The 15,926-nt window shown below is 44.1% G+C and overlaps 1 protein-coding gene across 1 annotated transcript; it reads right to left on the reverse strand.

Annotated features, from left to right (window-relative positions):
- Positions 1-1,837: 1,837 nt before the first annotated feature.
- akap1b (A kinase (PRKA) anchor protein 1b) lies at positions 1,838-15,763 on the reverse strand. The gene is made up of 11 exons (XM_047035982.1): positions 15,588-15,763; positions 9,307-11,048; positions 8,341-8,471; positions 7,641-7,767; positions 7,276-7,403; positions 6,803-6,980; positions 6,494-6,644; positions 5,549-5,616; positions 5,294-5,367; positions 4,823-4,888; positions 1,838-4,630 (listed from the first exon to the last, which is right to left on the reverse strand). Exons 2-11 carry the CDS (start codon positions 11,021-11,023, stop codon positions 4,568-4,570), a joined length of 2,703 nt encoding a protein of 900 aa, XP_046891938.1. The 5' UTR covers positions 11,024-11,048; positions 15,588-15,763; the 3' UTR covers positions 1,838-4,567.
- Positions 15,764-15,926: the final 163 nt, after the last annotated feature.

Raw genomic sequence — 15,926 nt, forward strand, 5'->3', positions numbered from 1 at the left:
ATGTGTCAGCGTCGTGGGATGCCTGTTGCTACCGCTTCAGTGTGATGACAGGCACACACTGGCACATTCAGTTAAATACAAATGTATCCAGTTTTTCCCGTATAACTGGGCACATCAAGGAGTCCAAAAAACAAAAGCTGTTAGCTTTCATTCTAATGAACTTCCATCAAAGCGCCGTGGGCCTGTGCATCTAAGCACAGCTTCATTCACCAGCTGGTGGAGGAGAGCCTCGTGTAGACTATCCATACTGCTTTGTAGATCTATGACAGGTGCAATGCAGGCTACCCTCTCACTCTAAACTAAAACGGATTTAGACTTACTTCATATTATGTGTTTATTCCTCGAGATCCTGGACATTCTATTACCAGATGTTCATTCAGTTAATTGCGTTTTTAATTTGATGTTAGTAATTAACTTCTTAAAAAAAAAATCTATATTGAAGTCACCACCCTGTTGATGGAGCCTATATCATTGGCATTCTGGTGGCATATTTTTTGTTTGTAGCTTTCCAACTACGTTCTTATGCTGCCTCACCTGTCTTGAAAAAGTTCATCTGCGGTAACAGAATTCACGAACAAAGCATCTTCAAAACATACTGTCACCTTGAACGTTGCACAAACACAATTGGCTCATGCTCAAGGTGACAGAATCAGCGATAAATTCGAATCTAAATTTAAGGGACATTATTAAGCCTATATAATAACGTACACGATAGCCTATAGGATACATATTTGTGAATTAAAAAAAAACATCGAGAGAATCAGAATTTTTCCTATAAGCAAGACTGGCGTGGTTGTCAATACCTTAACCTATTGCGCCCTCTTGTGGTCTTAATCCCTTCTCTGAATTCTTTCTCTGATCCCTTACTGATCACAACGTGTGGCCAACGTAAAGCACGTCCTAAACATCCATGTCCTGCTGATGAAGACTGGATTGTAAAGTAACTTCAAGATATTGATCTTACCACCTGAGGTAAAAGACGAAAACCATTCCGCCTGTTTACAACGACAGCTGAATCGTTTTGAACGTAAAAGTCAGTTTCTCAAATTATGCATTATTCTTCCGGTCTGAACATTATATGATATACTATCATATAATGTATTCAACCGGACTGAAATACTTTTCTTAACCAATCGGGTATGCTTTACCTTACTGGCCGTATAAAAGAAAAGTACACATGCAGACAGTCAGGAGAAACACCCCTTGTAAATCGTTCATGTTTAACGAGAGGTCTTTGCTTTCACATTTCCATCTTACAGATTCAGAAAATACATTGTTTAGACTTGGCTACTGTTTACTGGCCACTGGCACTACGCTAAATCCATTTCCTGGACTGCTCTGTGCCACTTGGGCTTTGTGGGGCATACTGGTTTGAAACGTCTACTACAGTGTGTTGATATACTAGCGTCATTAGTCGACGCAAATGTAAAAACGTTGCTGACCACTATGTAAAAGGTGAGATTACCTACCAAAACTCTCCACAACAGCAAAAAATACTAAATAACACCTAGACAAAAAATATCCGATGACAGATCTATTCATAAGATTCACAATAATGTTTTATTTAGAGCATTGTTTATTTATATAAATAAATGCTGTTAGAACCTCATGGAAATGTGACTAAAAAGTACTTGTATATATCTAGATATGTTTACAGAAGTGGTGAAACTACAGAAACGGGATAACTGACAATGTTCACACCTAAAATGGGTCAATCAATATTCACTGGCAATCTCCTCATGTAAAGCTCCACCCCCACCTAGGAGATCGGTTTAACACAAATAGGCCTTTATTTGTGAAAGGAATAATCAAAGTCGGATAAAACCAATACCAGAAACATTTTTAATAATTTTATTTTTTCCCAATAGATCTGTACAACCAAGAATGAAATCTTTAATGAGCCTGGCAAAAACTGACCTGTACATATTAAATGATCTGGGCAGGATTGCTTAACACTCATTTAAATAATCAAATGATTAATGATCTAGCTAAGCAAACACTTCAAACCAGTCTTACCCACAGAGAACATTAAACAATTTTGGAAGGGGAGCAGAGTTGAACAACCCCCCCCCCCCCCCCCCCCCCTGAAAAAAAGAAAATATGTTCCCTTTTGCTTTCGGTCTCTCCAGTGTAATACAAAAGTACAGTGAAATATCTTATATACACAGGCCTGCACAAGTCAAAACTTATTGGATCAAGCATTTCTGATAATGGGGAGAGGACAGGTGAAGTGGAACGGGGGGATATATTCTGGATGAGGCATTGATGGGTTGAACCGAGCACAGATGTTGAAATGATGTAAAGGTCTCACGAGGATGAAGAATATGGCTACTGCTCCAACACTGGTCAGCTTTTGTACTTTTGTACAATAACGTCTGTTGAAGCAAACACAGAGCTATTCAAGACATTCACCCTCTTCCTAGAACCGTCTTCAACCAAGCAGTGTATCATATCACCTTACACATGAATAACCATTCCTAAGACAATCGAGTCTCATCCACAATAAACCAGCATTTTGAACTTTGTCATCCTCACAACAACACAGAGCATTTAGGGATAAAGTTAATGCAATTTACTTTCTGCTGCTGTCAGTCTTCCTACTGGCCTTCTGTAGTGCTTCGGTCAAATGCTGAAACACTTCTTTAAACCTTACTTGGACACAGTCTATATGAAGCAGTGGGAAATATATGGCCTTATTGTCAGAGTAGCATTGGTACAGTACTTTATAGTGTGGCAGGATCAACAGTATCTAGTCCCCTTTCAAATACAATAACTCGATTCATTTAAAACAGTAGCAGTAAGCAGCTAGTCAAATCAAAAGAAAGACTACATTTAGAATTCATTACATTTCCGAAACTTAAGTTAAACCTTTCACCTTCACTTGCTTTAGTGATGTCGACAGCAACCCCTATGTGGTGTTCAATGATGTACAGTAGTTATTTATTTCCATTTCTTGTTAAAAGTGTCAAAAAAAGTCTATGAAACCAAAACAACAAAAAGGTGTAGAAGCAACACACTAACAGCATTACACAGTATGTATAGTGTGATTGATGCAATATGCTAACCTTTCCTCCCCGCTACCTTGTCTGGTTTGCATTGTGGACACACAATTCACACACACGTTGATTCCTGTACCCTTGACATGTACCGAGTCTAGTGTAAATAGATAACACATGTAGGAGTCAACACAGTGAACATACAGGCGCAGCTGGGCAGATACCAGGCATATTATCATGCATACAAACGATAGACAAACTGGATTTGAATATCATGTAGTAGTTCCCTTTTAAAAGCCTGTAGGACTGGGCAGACTCTAAAAGCAGTTATTTGAGTGTACCAGGTTAGGTGGCGAGGCCTTTCTGGGAGTGGGTATTTTTTCTCAAGTGTTACCACAAAAACTGCCACAAATTTAATATGCCACCTTCCTCATGAAATCCTCAGAAAGCTGCAACGCAAAATTGGTGGGGCTAGGAAGGGAGTGAATATGGAACCCTTCCTCTACATGTTCCAAAGTGCCCCCCCATGCACACTGCTGAGGTCCAGCACCTGTAGTGTATGAAAAGGAAGTGGCCAGAGTGACGGTACAGAAGGTACAGGATCTGTGATGCCAAGCTTAGGGAAAGCCCACCATTGGCTCACCCACCCCCTCACCCATCTCCACAGACAAGAGTGTGCTGGATGAGGAACGAGGGCAGGCCTGCTGCAAATTGGACACGGTGCAGAGAAGGAAGCCCGTTCTCCATAAGGCCACAGTGTTGTCAGGAGGAGGCAGCCAGGTCAGGTGAGCAGGCCGTGTCTCCTAGGACCAGTGTTCTGCACCCTCCCAATGCGTCCATATCGACGAGGGGCTGGAGATAGTTTTCCCGTTCTTAGGATTGTGGTTATAATAAAATCCAAGGCATGGATCAAGAGTTTTTGTCTTCACGGACACAACTCAAGAAACCAAAACAGAACTGAGAGCACCTTCTATACCATTGTCCACCGACTAATCCACAGTTGTTGAAACAAATCCAGACAGAACATGACAGTGCGCTGATGCGTCTCAGGTAGTCTCACTTGACCCTACCAGAAGCCCCCCCACCCCCCCCCCCCAACGGTTTCATTGAAAAACGATTATTATGTTTACTATACTGTGCCAGTGTATAGGTCGTTAGATTTAATGAAGGTGAAGTTAGTTCCCCATTCATTGAAGGTTTTCTTTTTCCTATGGAGTCAATGGATACATCCACAGCATGATAATCCAGTCAAAATTGTGCAGAGGCCTGGAGAGAAGTGTCACGGCAGGACGGAAAACTTGGATCAACCTTTATTCAGTTACAATATATAATTATTTTCTTAAAATGTACAAGTACTTTCTTTTTTGTCTTCAAGTTGAAACCAAAACTAAGAAACAAAAAATTGAAAAAAAAAAGAAAATCCCCAATCCAGTGGTTGAGAGTTCTCCTATTGAAATGTGTATGGGGGTGTTCTGCGGGCAAGGAAGGATGGGAAACTCCAGGTATCAGAGTAGACAGGATCCAGAGGGGATGTAAGGAAAGGAGGGTGGTGGGGCCGGGGACAGCCATGTTCAAAAGCTGTCCACCCAGGTGCCCAGTCCTCTCTCCGCCAACGTACGATTCACTGATACCAGCTGGAGGGGCACAAGAGACAACAATCAATTAATAAAATGGTGATTTGGTAGCAGTTTGCATTTTCCAAGATGTGGTGTGTTTACACTGGTTAAGAAGTTCTACTTTCCTTTTTACTATGATACGCATTAGGAAATAATGTCAGCATTCAAATATTTATAGATTCTGTCTCCACTCCTTGATGGCAAACGTACCTCATCTCCAACCATGTTCCACATTTGCACCAACGGGACACCAGTGTTGTTGTCATAGTTCGTAACCTAGAGGAGAAAATAGACTGCTTTGTAACTCCTAACCCACAGAAATATCTGTCCAGTGGATAGGCTTCTTCATTCACCTTTTTAGAATGAATATGAGACTTGGGTATATTCATTATTGAGCTAGACAAATCCAACATTACTGCCAATAAAGTAGAGATTTTTGCAAGAAAGTAAAAACGACTTGGCTATGGGTCAGCATAATTTTATTTCACGTCTTAAAAGGGGGATTCCTGAAGACACCACCAAGGGGAAGAATCAATATTGTACCACAAACTGGTATGAAGCATAAACTGAACTCTTTTCAGTTAATGCATTAAAAGGATGTGGCAAACTGGCAATATACATATACCCACCCAGCTTCTCCCCAAAGCCCCCGGCAACTGTATCATTGTTTCTATGCATTACCTGTGCAAGCAGGGCAACTCCTCTGGTCATCTCCTCAAGTGCAGTGCTGGCCTCGGTAGAAAACCTATCCTCTCCTGTATGGTGTAATGGTATTGCCGTGTTAAGAGCATTGATGACAGTTTTATGTTCCATCATGCACAGGAATTTACATTGAGATGTACCATCATTACTAGTGTATTGACCACCATTACTAGTGTATTGACAAGTGGTTAGAGAATTGTAAAAGTAAAGTATTAGTATGGGTATGATTTGCACCTGGCAGAGGAACGATGTTATCCAGTAACACCTCAGCACCTTGAAACGGTAATGTTACAAAGTCCGACCTGAGGAAAATTATATTCAACAGGACGGATGGTCAGAGCACTGCAGAAGGCACCACAATTCACATTTTATTGATTGACTTGTCCATTTACCATGGACAGACCTATAAAATCCACATTATACGTATACAAGAAATTGCTAAACAAATGATGGAAAATTGACTTCACAATGATAGTTTCACTTTCCAACAGGGAGATACTTTTATTTTGGGGGGATTCATGTAATTTCACAAATAGTTGACAGATTACAGCGCAGCACTGCACACAGTACTGTTGACCAGCTCTAGCAAACATGTCTGAGTCAACCACTCGTAAGCTCCAAGTAGTACAGAAAAGAGCCTGCAAATTGTTGTTGAAATGCTCACGAGATGCGCTTGTTGAACAAATGCACCTAGATCTGGGTTGGCCCTTGGTAAGAGATAGATTCGCCATCAGCACGGTGAATATGTTCTTTAGAATACTTGTCAGTCATGAGCCATGAACTCCAAAAAGAGACCCTTTCTCTACCGTGCCGTTTATCTTTGGAACACCCTACCACCAAACATCAGATCCCTGTCCAGTCTCGCAAACTTCAAAAAGGCAATTCACCATTTGTTTGCAAGCTAGATTAATAGTTATGGGAATTCTTTAACTGTATATTTTATGTGATGATATGCATATATCCCACAATAATTAACAAATACACACACACACACGTGTGTGTGTGTATTTGTTAATTGTTCGAACCCTAGAAGATTAGCCCTTAAGGGCATCGCAATAAACCAATAAACCACTGCAGCCATGTAATTATTAACAACTGACCCCAAAGGCCGAACTCATTTGGCCCGTCAATCACCTACACATTCTTGAGCTACATTTAAAAATGTAAAAAGGCACCTACCTTATTTGCCGCAGGGTGTCGATCTTGACTCTGTCGTATCCACCGTAGTCTACGTATCGGATCTCCACCTCGCTGGTCTCTTTGAAGAAGGAGATGACCTGGGCTCTACACCAGGCTCCTTCTACTGCAGGCGCTGCACAGATCAGTCCCACTGCAGTGCATAGAGAGAGAGGGAGACAGATCTGAGTGTGCCATACCCACAAATACACACAGCGCCCTCTTCACTCACACGCATCAAAAAATAAACAAAAAAGAACCCAGGGATAGAAGGAAAAAGACCCTGTAACACACATCCATCCATCGTCGTACCCTCTGCTGGCGAGGGCAGGGCAGGTGTGCCCGGCTGGGAGTAGCAGAGGAACATCTGCTCATCCAGGCTGCGCAGGACATGGAAGGTGGGGTGCGTATGCTGCTGCACGAACATGTGGCCTGCGGAGACGATGTTCACCACGATCACCTCCACCGTCACCCCGGAGGGCAGCAGGAGCTGTGGACAGGATCAGACCACCCCCCAGTCAGCAGGGTTTGGATTTTGAAAGATGCACACATACATTAATACCCTGCATGTGGTACCGGTATATTCATTTGACATTAAGACTGCAAATGACAGACCGCTTCCTTAACAAGGGAATCTTGCAGGGTGTCTATAGTCATGTTCAGGTGACAATTTGGGATAGGAACAGGGTAGGACACAGACTTCAAGGACAGGAGAGGCAATTGTTCAGTAGCCCTCCTAATCTTTGTCACTGGTGGTTTGGGTTGGGAAGGTTCTCTGGCCTTACCCAGGAGGTCATGGGGAGCGAGGGGAGCGTGAGCGGCAGAGATGGGGGTGCGTACAGGTTGGTCAGGTCCAAGTCCTTGAACTTCTTCCCAATTAAGGACAGCGCTTTGTCTACCTGCTGCTGGGTGCCTGGAATGGTGAACAGTTAAGCCAGAAAGAGAACTTGGTATCTTTTAGCCATCAACAATATTTTGTTAGAGTAGTATCAGAAGATAAATGATAAATAAACATAAATGGAAATTATGCAAACAACCCCCCCCTCCTCCTCCTTTGAGGGTTTTGATTGAACCTTCAGGGTCCTTAAAGGGTCCTTCAGGGTGAGCAGCTAATAACAGACATGTTGTGATGGAGTGTGGCCTTACTTACCCTCTATGTGGCAGATCTGAAACTCCTGTGTGTATGGCAGGGTGGAGATGTAAATCTTTGCACCTGAGCTTTGCTTCAGGAAGCTCACGTATCGTCCCTGTTTCCCGATTAACCGTCCGACCAGATGCTGAGGAGGAGAAGACAACAAAAGGTTCCACGTCTCAGCATGGATTCATAAGAAAGAGAGGCCTGGCATGGAGACCCAGTTAATAAGAAATAAAAAGTTATTCGTTTATTTAACACTTTCATCCAAAGTGACGTATGAATAGTGCATATAGTAAGTGCATAGTAAAAAATCAAGGACAAAACTTGCACTTCCAACAGTACTATAGCAGTTAGTGTTAAGGAATATTGGCATTTTACTGGACAGTGCAACAGTAACTCATTTCAATTACAATATTGCATAACATCTGATACTAGAATACACTATACAGGAGAAGATGCATCAATCTAATAAGCTCATGTTCAGGTCTTCATAATCTTAGCCCTTGTATGAACTGGCGTGGGGTTGATAATGAATCAGCTGAGTGTTTACAGATCAGAGACTCAGTGGCCTGGTTCCCCCAAGTCCAATACTTTGAGTGAATCTTGTTGACATCTGAACGTATTGATGACGTCTGAACTTTTGATAAGTGTGACTGAAGATGTATGGCAGAGGCCACCAAGTGCCCCTGATGGAGCCAGGGTGTTCCAGACCCACCTTTGGCACCTCAATCTCCCACACGATGAGCTCAGAGTTGGCTGTGGGGGTCAGGCTGCTGCTGTTCTGGCTGTCCCCAGCCCCCATGGTGCAGCCACTGTCCACCGAGTCCATGCTGTTCACATCAGAACCTACACACATGCCAACAGAAAGGTCATTGGTGGAACTGGTATTACTGGTTCTTAAATACAAATGTTAATCTATATGCATTTCTTATATAGTACTACCCACTCAAACATACACAACCCATGTACTGTAGTAACAGAACAAACAGGTTATTATTAACCTTTAAGTGGAAGCTCTACGCCTTGTTTGCAGTGAAAACATCGCTCGGGTAACTCATCTTTGCACATCAAGTTGTCAGCTTAAAGTTACATTTAAATTGTCACTTAAACCAGCGAAGATGGGGAGAAGATATATCGATGTGGTGGCTGGGAGATTCAGTTTAGGGTTGAAAAGTGAATTGAAGCGAACTTGGGTGAGGTCCTGGTATTGGACTAGGCCGACAAAACATTTTCTAAGGAACAACAAGGAGGAGAATACACCCAGAACACTAATAGAAAAGCGTTCATCACCAGTATGAAAATGGAGGTGTAAACAAGCATGTGTGAGTTTGTAGCTGAGGGACCACGTGAGGTGCTGTACACTACTGTGAATACCGTCTTTCCCACAACTATGCATTTCTGTGAGTACACATTAAATAGGAAAAAGTGCTTGAGAAACTAGAAATGAATCCAAATTCACCTGAGGTATTGTAGAATGTACGACCATCTTTACATAAAACTGACGGGAGAGGAGGGACACGGCTACAGATCAGTTATGGGGAGCGTCCCCATATCCACCAGATGTCACATCAAATCTGACCCAAACCCTCAAGAGATTACAATGGAAAACCTCTTAAAAAGGGGGCTGGATTCTAAAAGACTGTCCTCTGGGCTATGAGGCATGAGTGGGATGTGAGCTTACCTCCGGACTGGTCCGTCTCAGCCTCGCTCGCCCCGTGAGCACCGTTCCTGAGGCCCACACAGTTGAGCCTCTTCATCTCACACATGGCTCCCAGCGAGTGCTCCCCCACCAGCGACGTCACCATTACCACCGCTGACTCCACCACCCCCCCTGAGACCCTTGGCCCCAAACATTCCCCCTCCTCTTCCAGTTTGTCCAGGCTGGCCAGGGCGGGATCCTGAGTCTCTAGCGAAGTGCTCGGACAGTGGCTATTCTGCGTGTTCTCTATTGCTCTGTCTCGCTGGCTGCTTATAGGCTCCCACACCGGCACAGACAGGCACCCATTGGGCACATCTTCCTCTTCCTGGTTTGCTGACCCCTCCCCCTTTGACTCGATGCCTATGGGAGAGGGCCAACTATCCCTTCTTATTGGCTCTTGCTCAGAGCATGGCTTCCCATTTGCCAGAGGCGTGCTGCTACTGCCAGGCTTGGCGATCTCTGAGTCTGATTTGTCGGTGTCTTGGCAGCAGGTGACGCTGAGAACCTGTGCGGTGGCTGCAGTGATGACATCAGTTATCAGGCCTGCCGCCATGAGCTCGAGCTCCGCCGGGCCGGTTCCGTTCTCCTGGGCCGGGCCTTGGGCAAGCAGGGAGTCTACAGGTGCTGGAGGTGATGGAAGGACTTGTATACTTGTCATGACAGTGTGCTGGATACCTTGTGACGATGTGGTTGTCTCCAGGGTGTGGGGCTCCTCTGGGGCTGTTCTCTGGTCCTGGGCTGGCAAGCATTCCAGTGTGTCTTTGGTGGAAAGGGTTGTGGATGAGGAGGAACAGGACAATGAGGGGGCATCTTTCCCTGAGACCTCCCCCTCTGGCTCTGGTCTCTCTGCATTGGCCAGTTCTGCTGCCAGTGGTGTAGCTGAGACCATGGCATATAGTACCTGGGAAACCACCACCTCTGCTTCTGCTGTGGGATGACTGGTTGCTTCCAGCTCTGGCTGTTCAGGCTCTGTTACCAAAGCAACAGCAGAGGGTGGGCTCTGCCCAGCGCTCTCCTGCTCCCTCTCAAGTGTGCTGGTGGCAGAGCTTTCTTCCTGATTCTGTGGAGGTGATGATGGCGTCTGTGTCACGCTGGTCCCGGCCGAGCCTAGGCAGCTCACAGTAGCAGGGTCTGTCTTCACTCTGTCGTGGAGAGGGTCGGAGGAGGTGTGGGGGTCTGAGGAGGTGTGGGGTTCGGAGGGGATGTGGGGGTCTGAGGGCGGGTGAGGGTCGGAGGGGACGTGGGGGTCGGAGGGGACGTGGGGGTCGGAGGGGACATGGGTGTCGGAGGGGATGTGGGGGTCGGAGGGCGGTTGGGGCTCGGGAAGGGTGTGGGGTCTGTCTGCGGTTGCTGACGCTGTGGGTGTGAGGGTACGGTGGACTTCTACTGGCGCCGCTCTGAAGGTGGGGACCTTCACTTCTACTTCCTGCTTGGTTGAATTTTTTCCTTTAACAATCGGGGGGGAGTCTCTTCCGGTGATTTGGTGAGTGGAGGCGGTTGGGGACACGGATGCCTTCTCCAACAGGCCATTGCTGCCCTCGGTGGGGGATGTAAGCAAGCCCATGGCCACCGCCCCCTCCTCCTCACTGTCGTGGCTGCTGATCTGCTCTTTCTTGCGTGAAATGTACCACCACCAGCCTATCAGCGCCAGCACTCCGGGCAGCGTGTACGGGACAACAGACCGGAACCTCAGCGGCATCTCCTCAGGACCCTAGCAGCTACACCTGGAGGAAACACAGACACAAGGGTGTAGAGGTTAGGCTAGTTTTGGACTAGAAAAAGTATTGGGCCTGACTGCAATGCTTTTGTTTGAATGCAGTGTGATACGGAAAAACCACAACCCCTGATTGCGAAAGTCCAAAACATGATCAAATAAACCAATACAGAAGAGAGGCAAAGTCTTAAGTAATTTTAGACAAGCTCTTATCGGAGCTGTGGTCTAGCGGGAGGCCCAATGTTTCTGAAGCTGTCTGCAGAAGAGCACATAAGGACACCAGTCCTCTAGAGTCCTCTAGTGTTCACAGGTGGGTCCTGGTCATATACATAGGATGAGAAGGGTGTGTCACTTTTGACAAGGTTCTGAGTTCATTCTGCCTGTTCACACAAATCTGACAACCAATGGCATATAGACACAAGTGTGGTTGCATTGTTAAGTTAAATGAATTGCAATTATTGCCATTTTAAGATCTGTAGTTCAGAAGTTTAAATATGATTTACGATGCCAAAAGTACAGCAACCTTTGATTTCATTGTAGCATTATCAGTAACAGTTGCCAAAACACAAAATGTGTGTGTATTAAATAAATCAAATAATCATTAGATAACTTCAAAGATATAGGCTTTATCTACTTTCCCAAACTAACAACCAAGCACACGACAAGGCCAAACTATCAGTAGCACCCAGTGGCATACAGTTACCCTTAAAACACTCATCAGCGTACTGGGCATGCCCAGTTACTCTCACAATGATTGGCTGCGGCAGACAGCCATTCCATATTTAAAAAAGAAGTCCAAGCATGCCTTTCCTTAACAGAACGGTAGAGGCCTTCCCTCTAGAAGGAAGGAATGAATCACAGGGGTGACTCTGTTGCTCCCAGGACAACCCCATTCCCCACCCTCTAATGTTAGTTGGTATAGCAGGGCTTCCAATGGCACTTAGTCTCACGCACGCACGCCTCTGAAGCCAGGACAGTGTACACCTGAACGGACTTTGACCTCTAAAGTGACAAACATGCAGTTCAGTTAAGGAAGCAGGGAGGCCATGGAATGCAGTTTCAAATAGCTATATTAAAACTATTACCTAAACATTAATGAGACAGATCCTTTCTATAAAATGGCATACACACTTCATCACATCAAAAGTGGCATTTTAGAGGCTGTGTTCAATATTCCTGGTTAACTTCTCATCGTGAGAGACAGAAATGCACTAGAGGGTCTATTACTTATTTCTTGTAACTTCCACAATTCTGGTCAGGACGGTGTGAAAACTTCAATGAAGCAGTTATGGAAGCAAGCTTACATGCCTAAGAGGCTCTAGTTATGACTAGAGTAAAGCAGGATTAGAACAGGGCGATGGATAGTAGACTGTGCTAATGCTAGTCTCAGGTAGGAAGGTGATGGGAAGAGACATGAATGTGTTAAGAGTTCAGAGAGGGAGACATAAGCCTGCCATCATTGTTGTGCCCCATTTTACACCCTTATCATAGTTAAAACATGGATGAGTGAGATTGTCATATATTTGAAATGTCTTGATGTTGTCAACATTTGGCACAGTTATTGTGAAATGAGGATCACATCAGGAAAAGTGTCCATGTTATACTGTAGCTGTTTTGCCACTGTGTCTTCTCCTGTTCTGAACTTGGTTATTGTCTAGACAGATGTATCCCAGACCAGCCTTTCCTTTATTTAAGATGAATAATAAGCATTCAAAAGAGTTTGCAGTGACAACCCAGGTAATTTAATTTTAATTTAGTCAATGGACCCCTTCATCCAAAAACTTAACAAAAGGTTTCATTAGTTATAAAAAGTCAAGAGTGTTGTGGAATAGTGTGATCATGTCTGAGTCTGACCAGCTTTTCGGACAACAGCTAGCCCATATGACAAAATAGAGCAACCGTCACAATATTTAAATTCTCTAAAATCCCATTTTGATTTTTTAAAGGTTCCCTGCCAATCAAGTAGTGTAATTTTGTATTGACTAACATAGTGACACCAAAGAGAAGGTTATTGTATCAAAGATCAAAACAAGCCTCAAGCTAAAGCTGCAAAAACCACTTTTTCCTGTATGTTATGGAGACAGGGGCCTCCTGGAATTCCAACGTTAGGATTCCAGCAGCGAGTTGGTGGTGTTGTGGGAGCAAGAATTGCTGGGATAGACTTGAAGGTTAGGGATTAGGGATGGGTCAATCAGATAGAATTAGTCTCTGACTGCCAGGACAACCCCCCCAACCCCCTGTGTCTTCTTACTAGAGTCATGCTTTACAGCATCAGCAACCAGTGTATACACACACGGCTAGTTGAGATGGTGTGCGATTCCAGTTTGTCAACAGAGACTACATTGCAGGGTAGCATTTCTACTAAGAATTTTTTTTTCTAATTTCACAGACATTTCATGTCTAAAACGTAATGGCACAACAAGGAAAACACGGGTTTCAGATGTTTATCCTATTTACACTGAAACAAAATAATGGAGCGCTGAAGCAGATTAATTTTTATTTCATGCATCTACATGGGGAAGATCGTAGACTGGAGTAAAAATGAACACATTTTGCTAATACTGTTCAATTTCATCTAATAAATAGAAGGTATATGCAGGAGACGATATTTGGGAAACCTTTATTAGTCAATAAAGATCTAACCAACATCATTTTGAGCGATTTGTCAAAAGGCCAAATAAGGACATATTGCTTCCTTGGCAGAGGAGAACACACCACATGGTTATGCCAGACCTAATAAAACGGGTTGTACAGAGGGGGGTAAGCTGCATGTACTACTTTCACATTGATGGCTGCGAGGCAGTTCCACAGATTCAGGTAGACGATATAGTTTCAAGGTGCAACGGTTGCGGGCATTGCGGTTATTAAAACAAAGTCTGGTTGTTATTTCAACGTTCACCTTCGACAAGGTTAGACAAAACGCCCACAATCGTTTGGACTTTAGTAGGCCAAAAGTGTTCAGCTAGTCTATGCACACATCACACCGCGTGTGGGACACTCCACGGCCTGTGCGAGTTAGATTGGCTGCACACTCGAAAGTCAAGAATCAAGCTGCGCTGCTATACGACCTTGGGGGCAGATAACGTAAGGGTCACAGTATAAATTGCATGTAACAAACCGTCCAATACACAAAGCAAAGGGGATTGCAGCTTATTATATAGATTCGCTGCATTTGGAACACTGGACAACATTAAACGAACACGACAGGCTCAAAAAGATAACTTAACCCGTGCATGGGTGGATAGTTATGTTGTATTCTAGCTAGATCTTACGAGTGGTAGGCTGTCCTTCATTTCTAGTGCCGGAATCTGACACCTGAGACCCTACTCTGCAATTCGATGATCTAAAATTGATAGCGTTTCCATACGTTCACCTCTGACAGATCTGAGAACCATGAATACAAGTTTCATCCAACAATGTACACCAAGATACAGCCTCGAGGCTGTGATGAGCTACGTGCATGTGCGTCCCTACACGATAAAGCTAGTTACTAACATATTAAATAAAACAGCAAAAGTATCATGTGTCACTAGCCAACTAGCAAGGTCTGGTGACAATTTATCTTGGAACAGTCGGCGGTCAAAAAAAACTGCTACAAAATATATGTCAGAATGAGCTAGAAAACAACTTGCTAGCTATGACCTACACTATCCGTAATAAAAGCATGGTAGGCCGCGGCGCATGATGAATTGCAATGCATTAAGTTAGCCGGCTGTGTAGACAATCGTTAAAAGATGCGCAGAAATATGCAAAACACCCATGCATGTCCTGTTTAAATGGCAAGATGGAACGACTGAATTGACAAGACGCAGACTGAATAGAAGCGTGTTTAAACTTGTCCATTGTCGTGGCTAAATCATTTAAGCCTCTTCGTTAACGTTAGCCATCTTCGTTGAGTTGGAATTCAGTGACTGACACTCCATTTACAACGCTGCGACAGTCACGCAACAAACTGTCTAGCTGCACAAGGTGTAGCCTACCTACATAAAATAGAGCATTACAATGATTTTAGCCTATATTGGGTAGCTCGTGACCAAATGTCGCATCTAGGACGTTATGGTCGTGATATATGCTTCTCTGCAACTTGGGCCTCGAAACCTTCACGTTAGCTTGTTAGCTGAACCTAACGACAGGAGAGCTAGCTTGTGGCTAATCATGTACATTCGCCTTTCACATCTTTCGGGCGAATTCAGGAACAATGATGAATGACCAACCCAAAAACAGTTATGTTTTTGTGTGATTCATTTAAGAGAATATGACATGCTAGCTGATAACTGCTGGTTTGCCTCTGCCTGTGCACGAAATCAAGCTAGGCTGCTCAATGACATGGAAATGATGTATATTAGAGCTGTGTAATTACGTAGACTTGACACCCTGTGTCCAACGGGCTACAATTTCGTTCAATGGGTGACAACCTTATAGTGCAACATTGTATCTTTACAAGGAAATATCTCGCGCTGTCTTGTTACAAATGATGCAGGCTACATAACCAGTTGCCGTGGTCTCAGCTGCCTATGCTATACACAGCTAGCTTGCAGAGTTCACTTACAGTATGTACGCGTCCTCCACGCCGCCACGATGAATTGAATTATTGAATTATAATGTTAAGTATTTCAAACTGTAGTCTATCCCAACCTGTCCCCGTCTGGTCTCTCTTTCTGTCTTCTCCACGTGTTGACCGACCAAGCATCGGACTCTAAAAACAGACCCAACAGCTGTTAAAACCTCGCGATAACGGCGCACACGCGAGTAGAGATTGTAGTCTCGCGAAATCACACTTAAACGCAGTCAACTTTTACATGACCAAGGCAACTACCTAGAAAATTGTTGTGGTAAAAATTGTTTTGGAAAGATGTGTATTACCGCATCAAAAGTCAGCAATCGCATG

This window comes from Hypomesus transpacificus, chromosome 15 (genome assembly GCF_021917145.1).
Source record: "Hypomesus transpacificus isolate Combined female chromosome 15, fHypTra1, whole genome shotgun sequence".
In the NCBI taxonomy this organism is placed as follows: domain Eukaryota; kingdom Metazoa; phylum Chordata; class Actinopteri; order Osmeriformes; family Osmeridae; genus Hypomesus; species Hypomesus transpacificus.

What these genes read in the sequence shown, in the direction of transcription:
- akap1b (XM_047035982.1), bottom strand. Translation starts at nt 11,023, where the DNA reads ATGCCGCTGAGGTTCCGGTCTGTTGTCCCGTACACGCTGCCCGGAGTG. An exon ending in GGGAGATTGAGGTGCCAAAG is followed by an intron (nt 7,768 to 8,340) that starts GTGGGTCTGGAA and finishes TCTCCTCCTCAG; the next exon opens with CATCTGGTCGGACGGTTAAT. An exon ending in GGAACATGGTTGGAGATGAG is followed by an intron (nt 4,631 to 4,822) that starts GTACGTTTGCCA and finishes GTGCCCCTCCAG; the next exon opens with CTGGTATCAGTGAATCGTAC.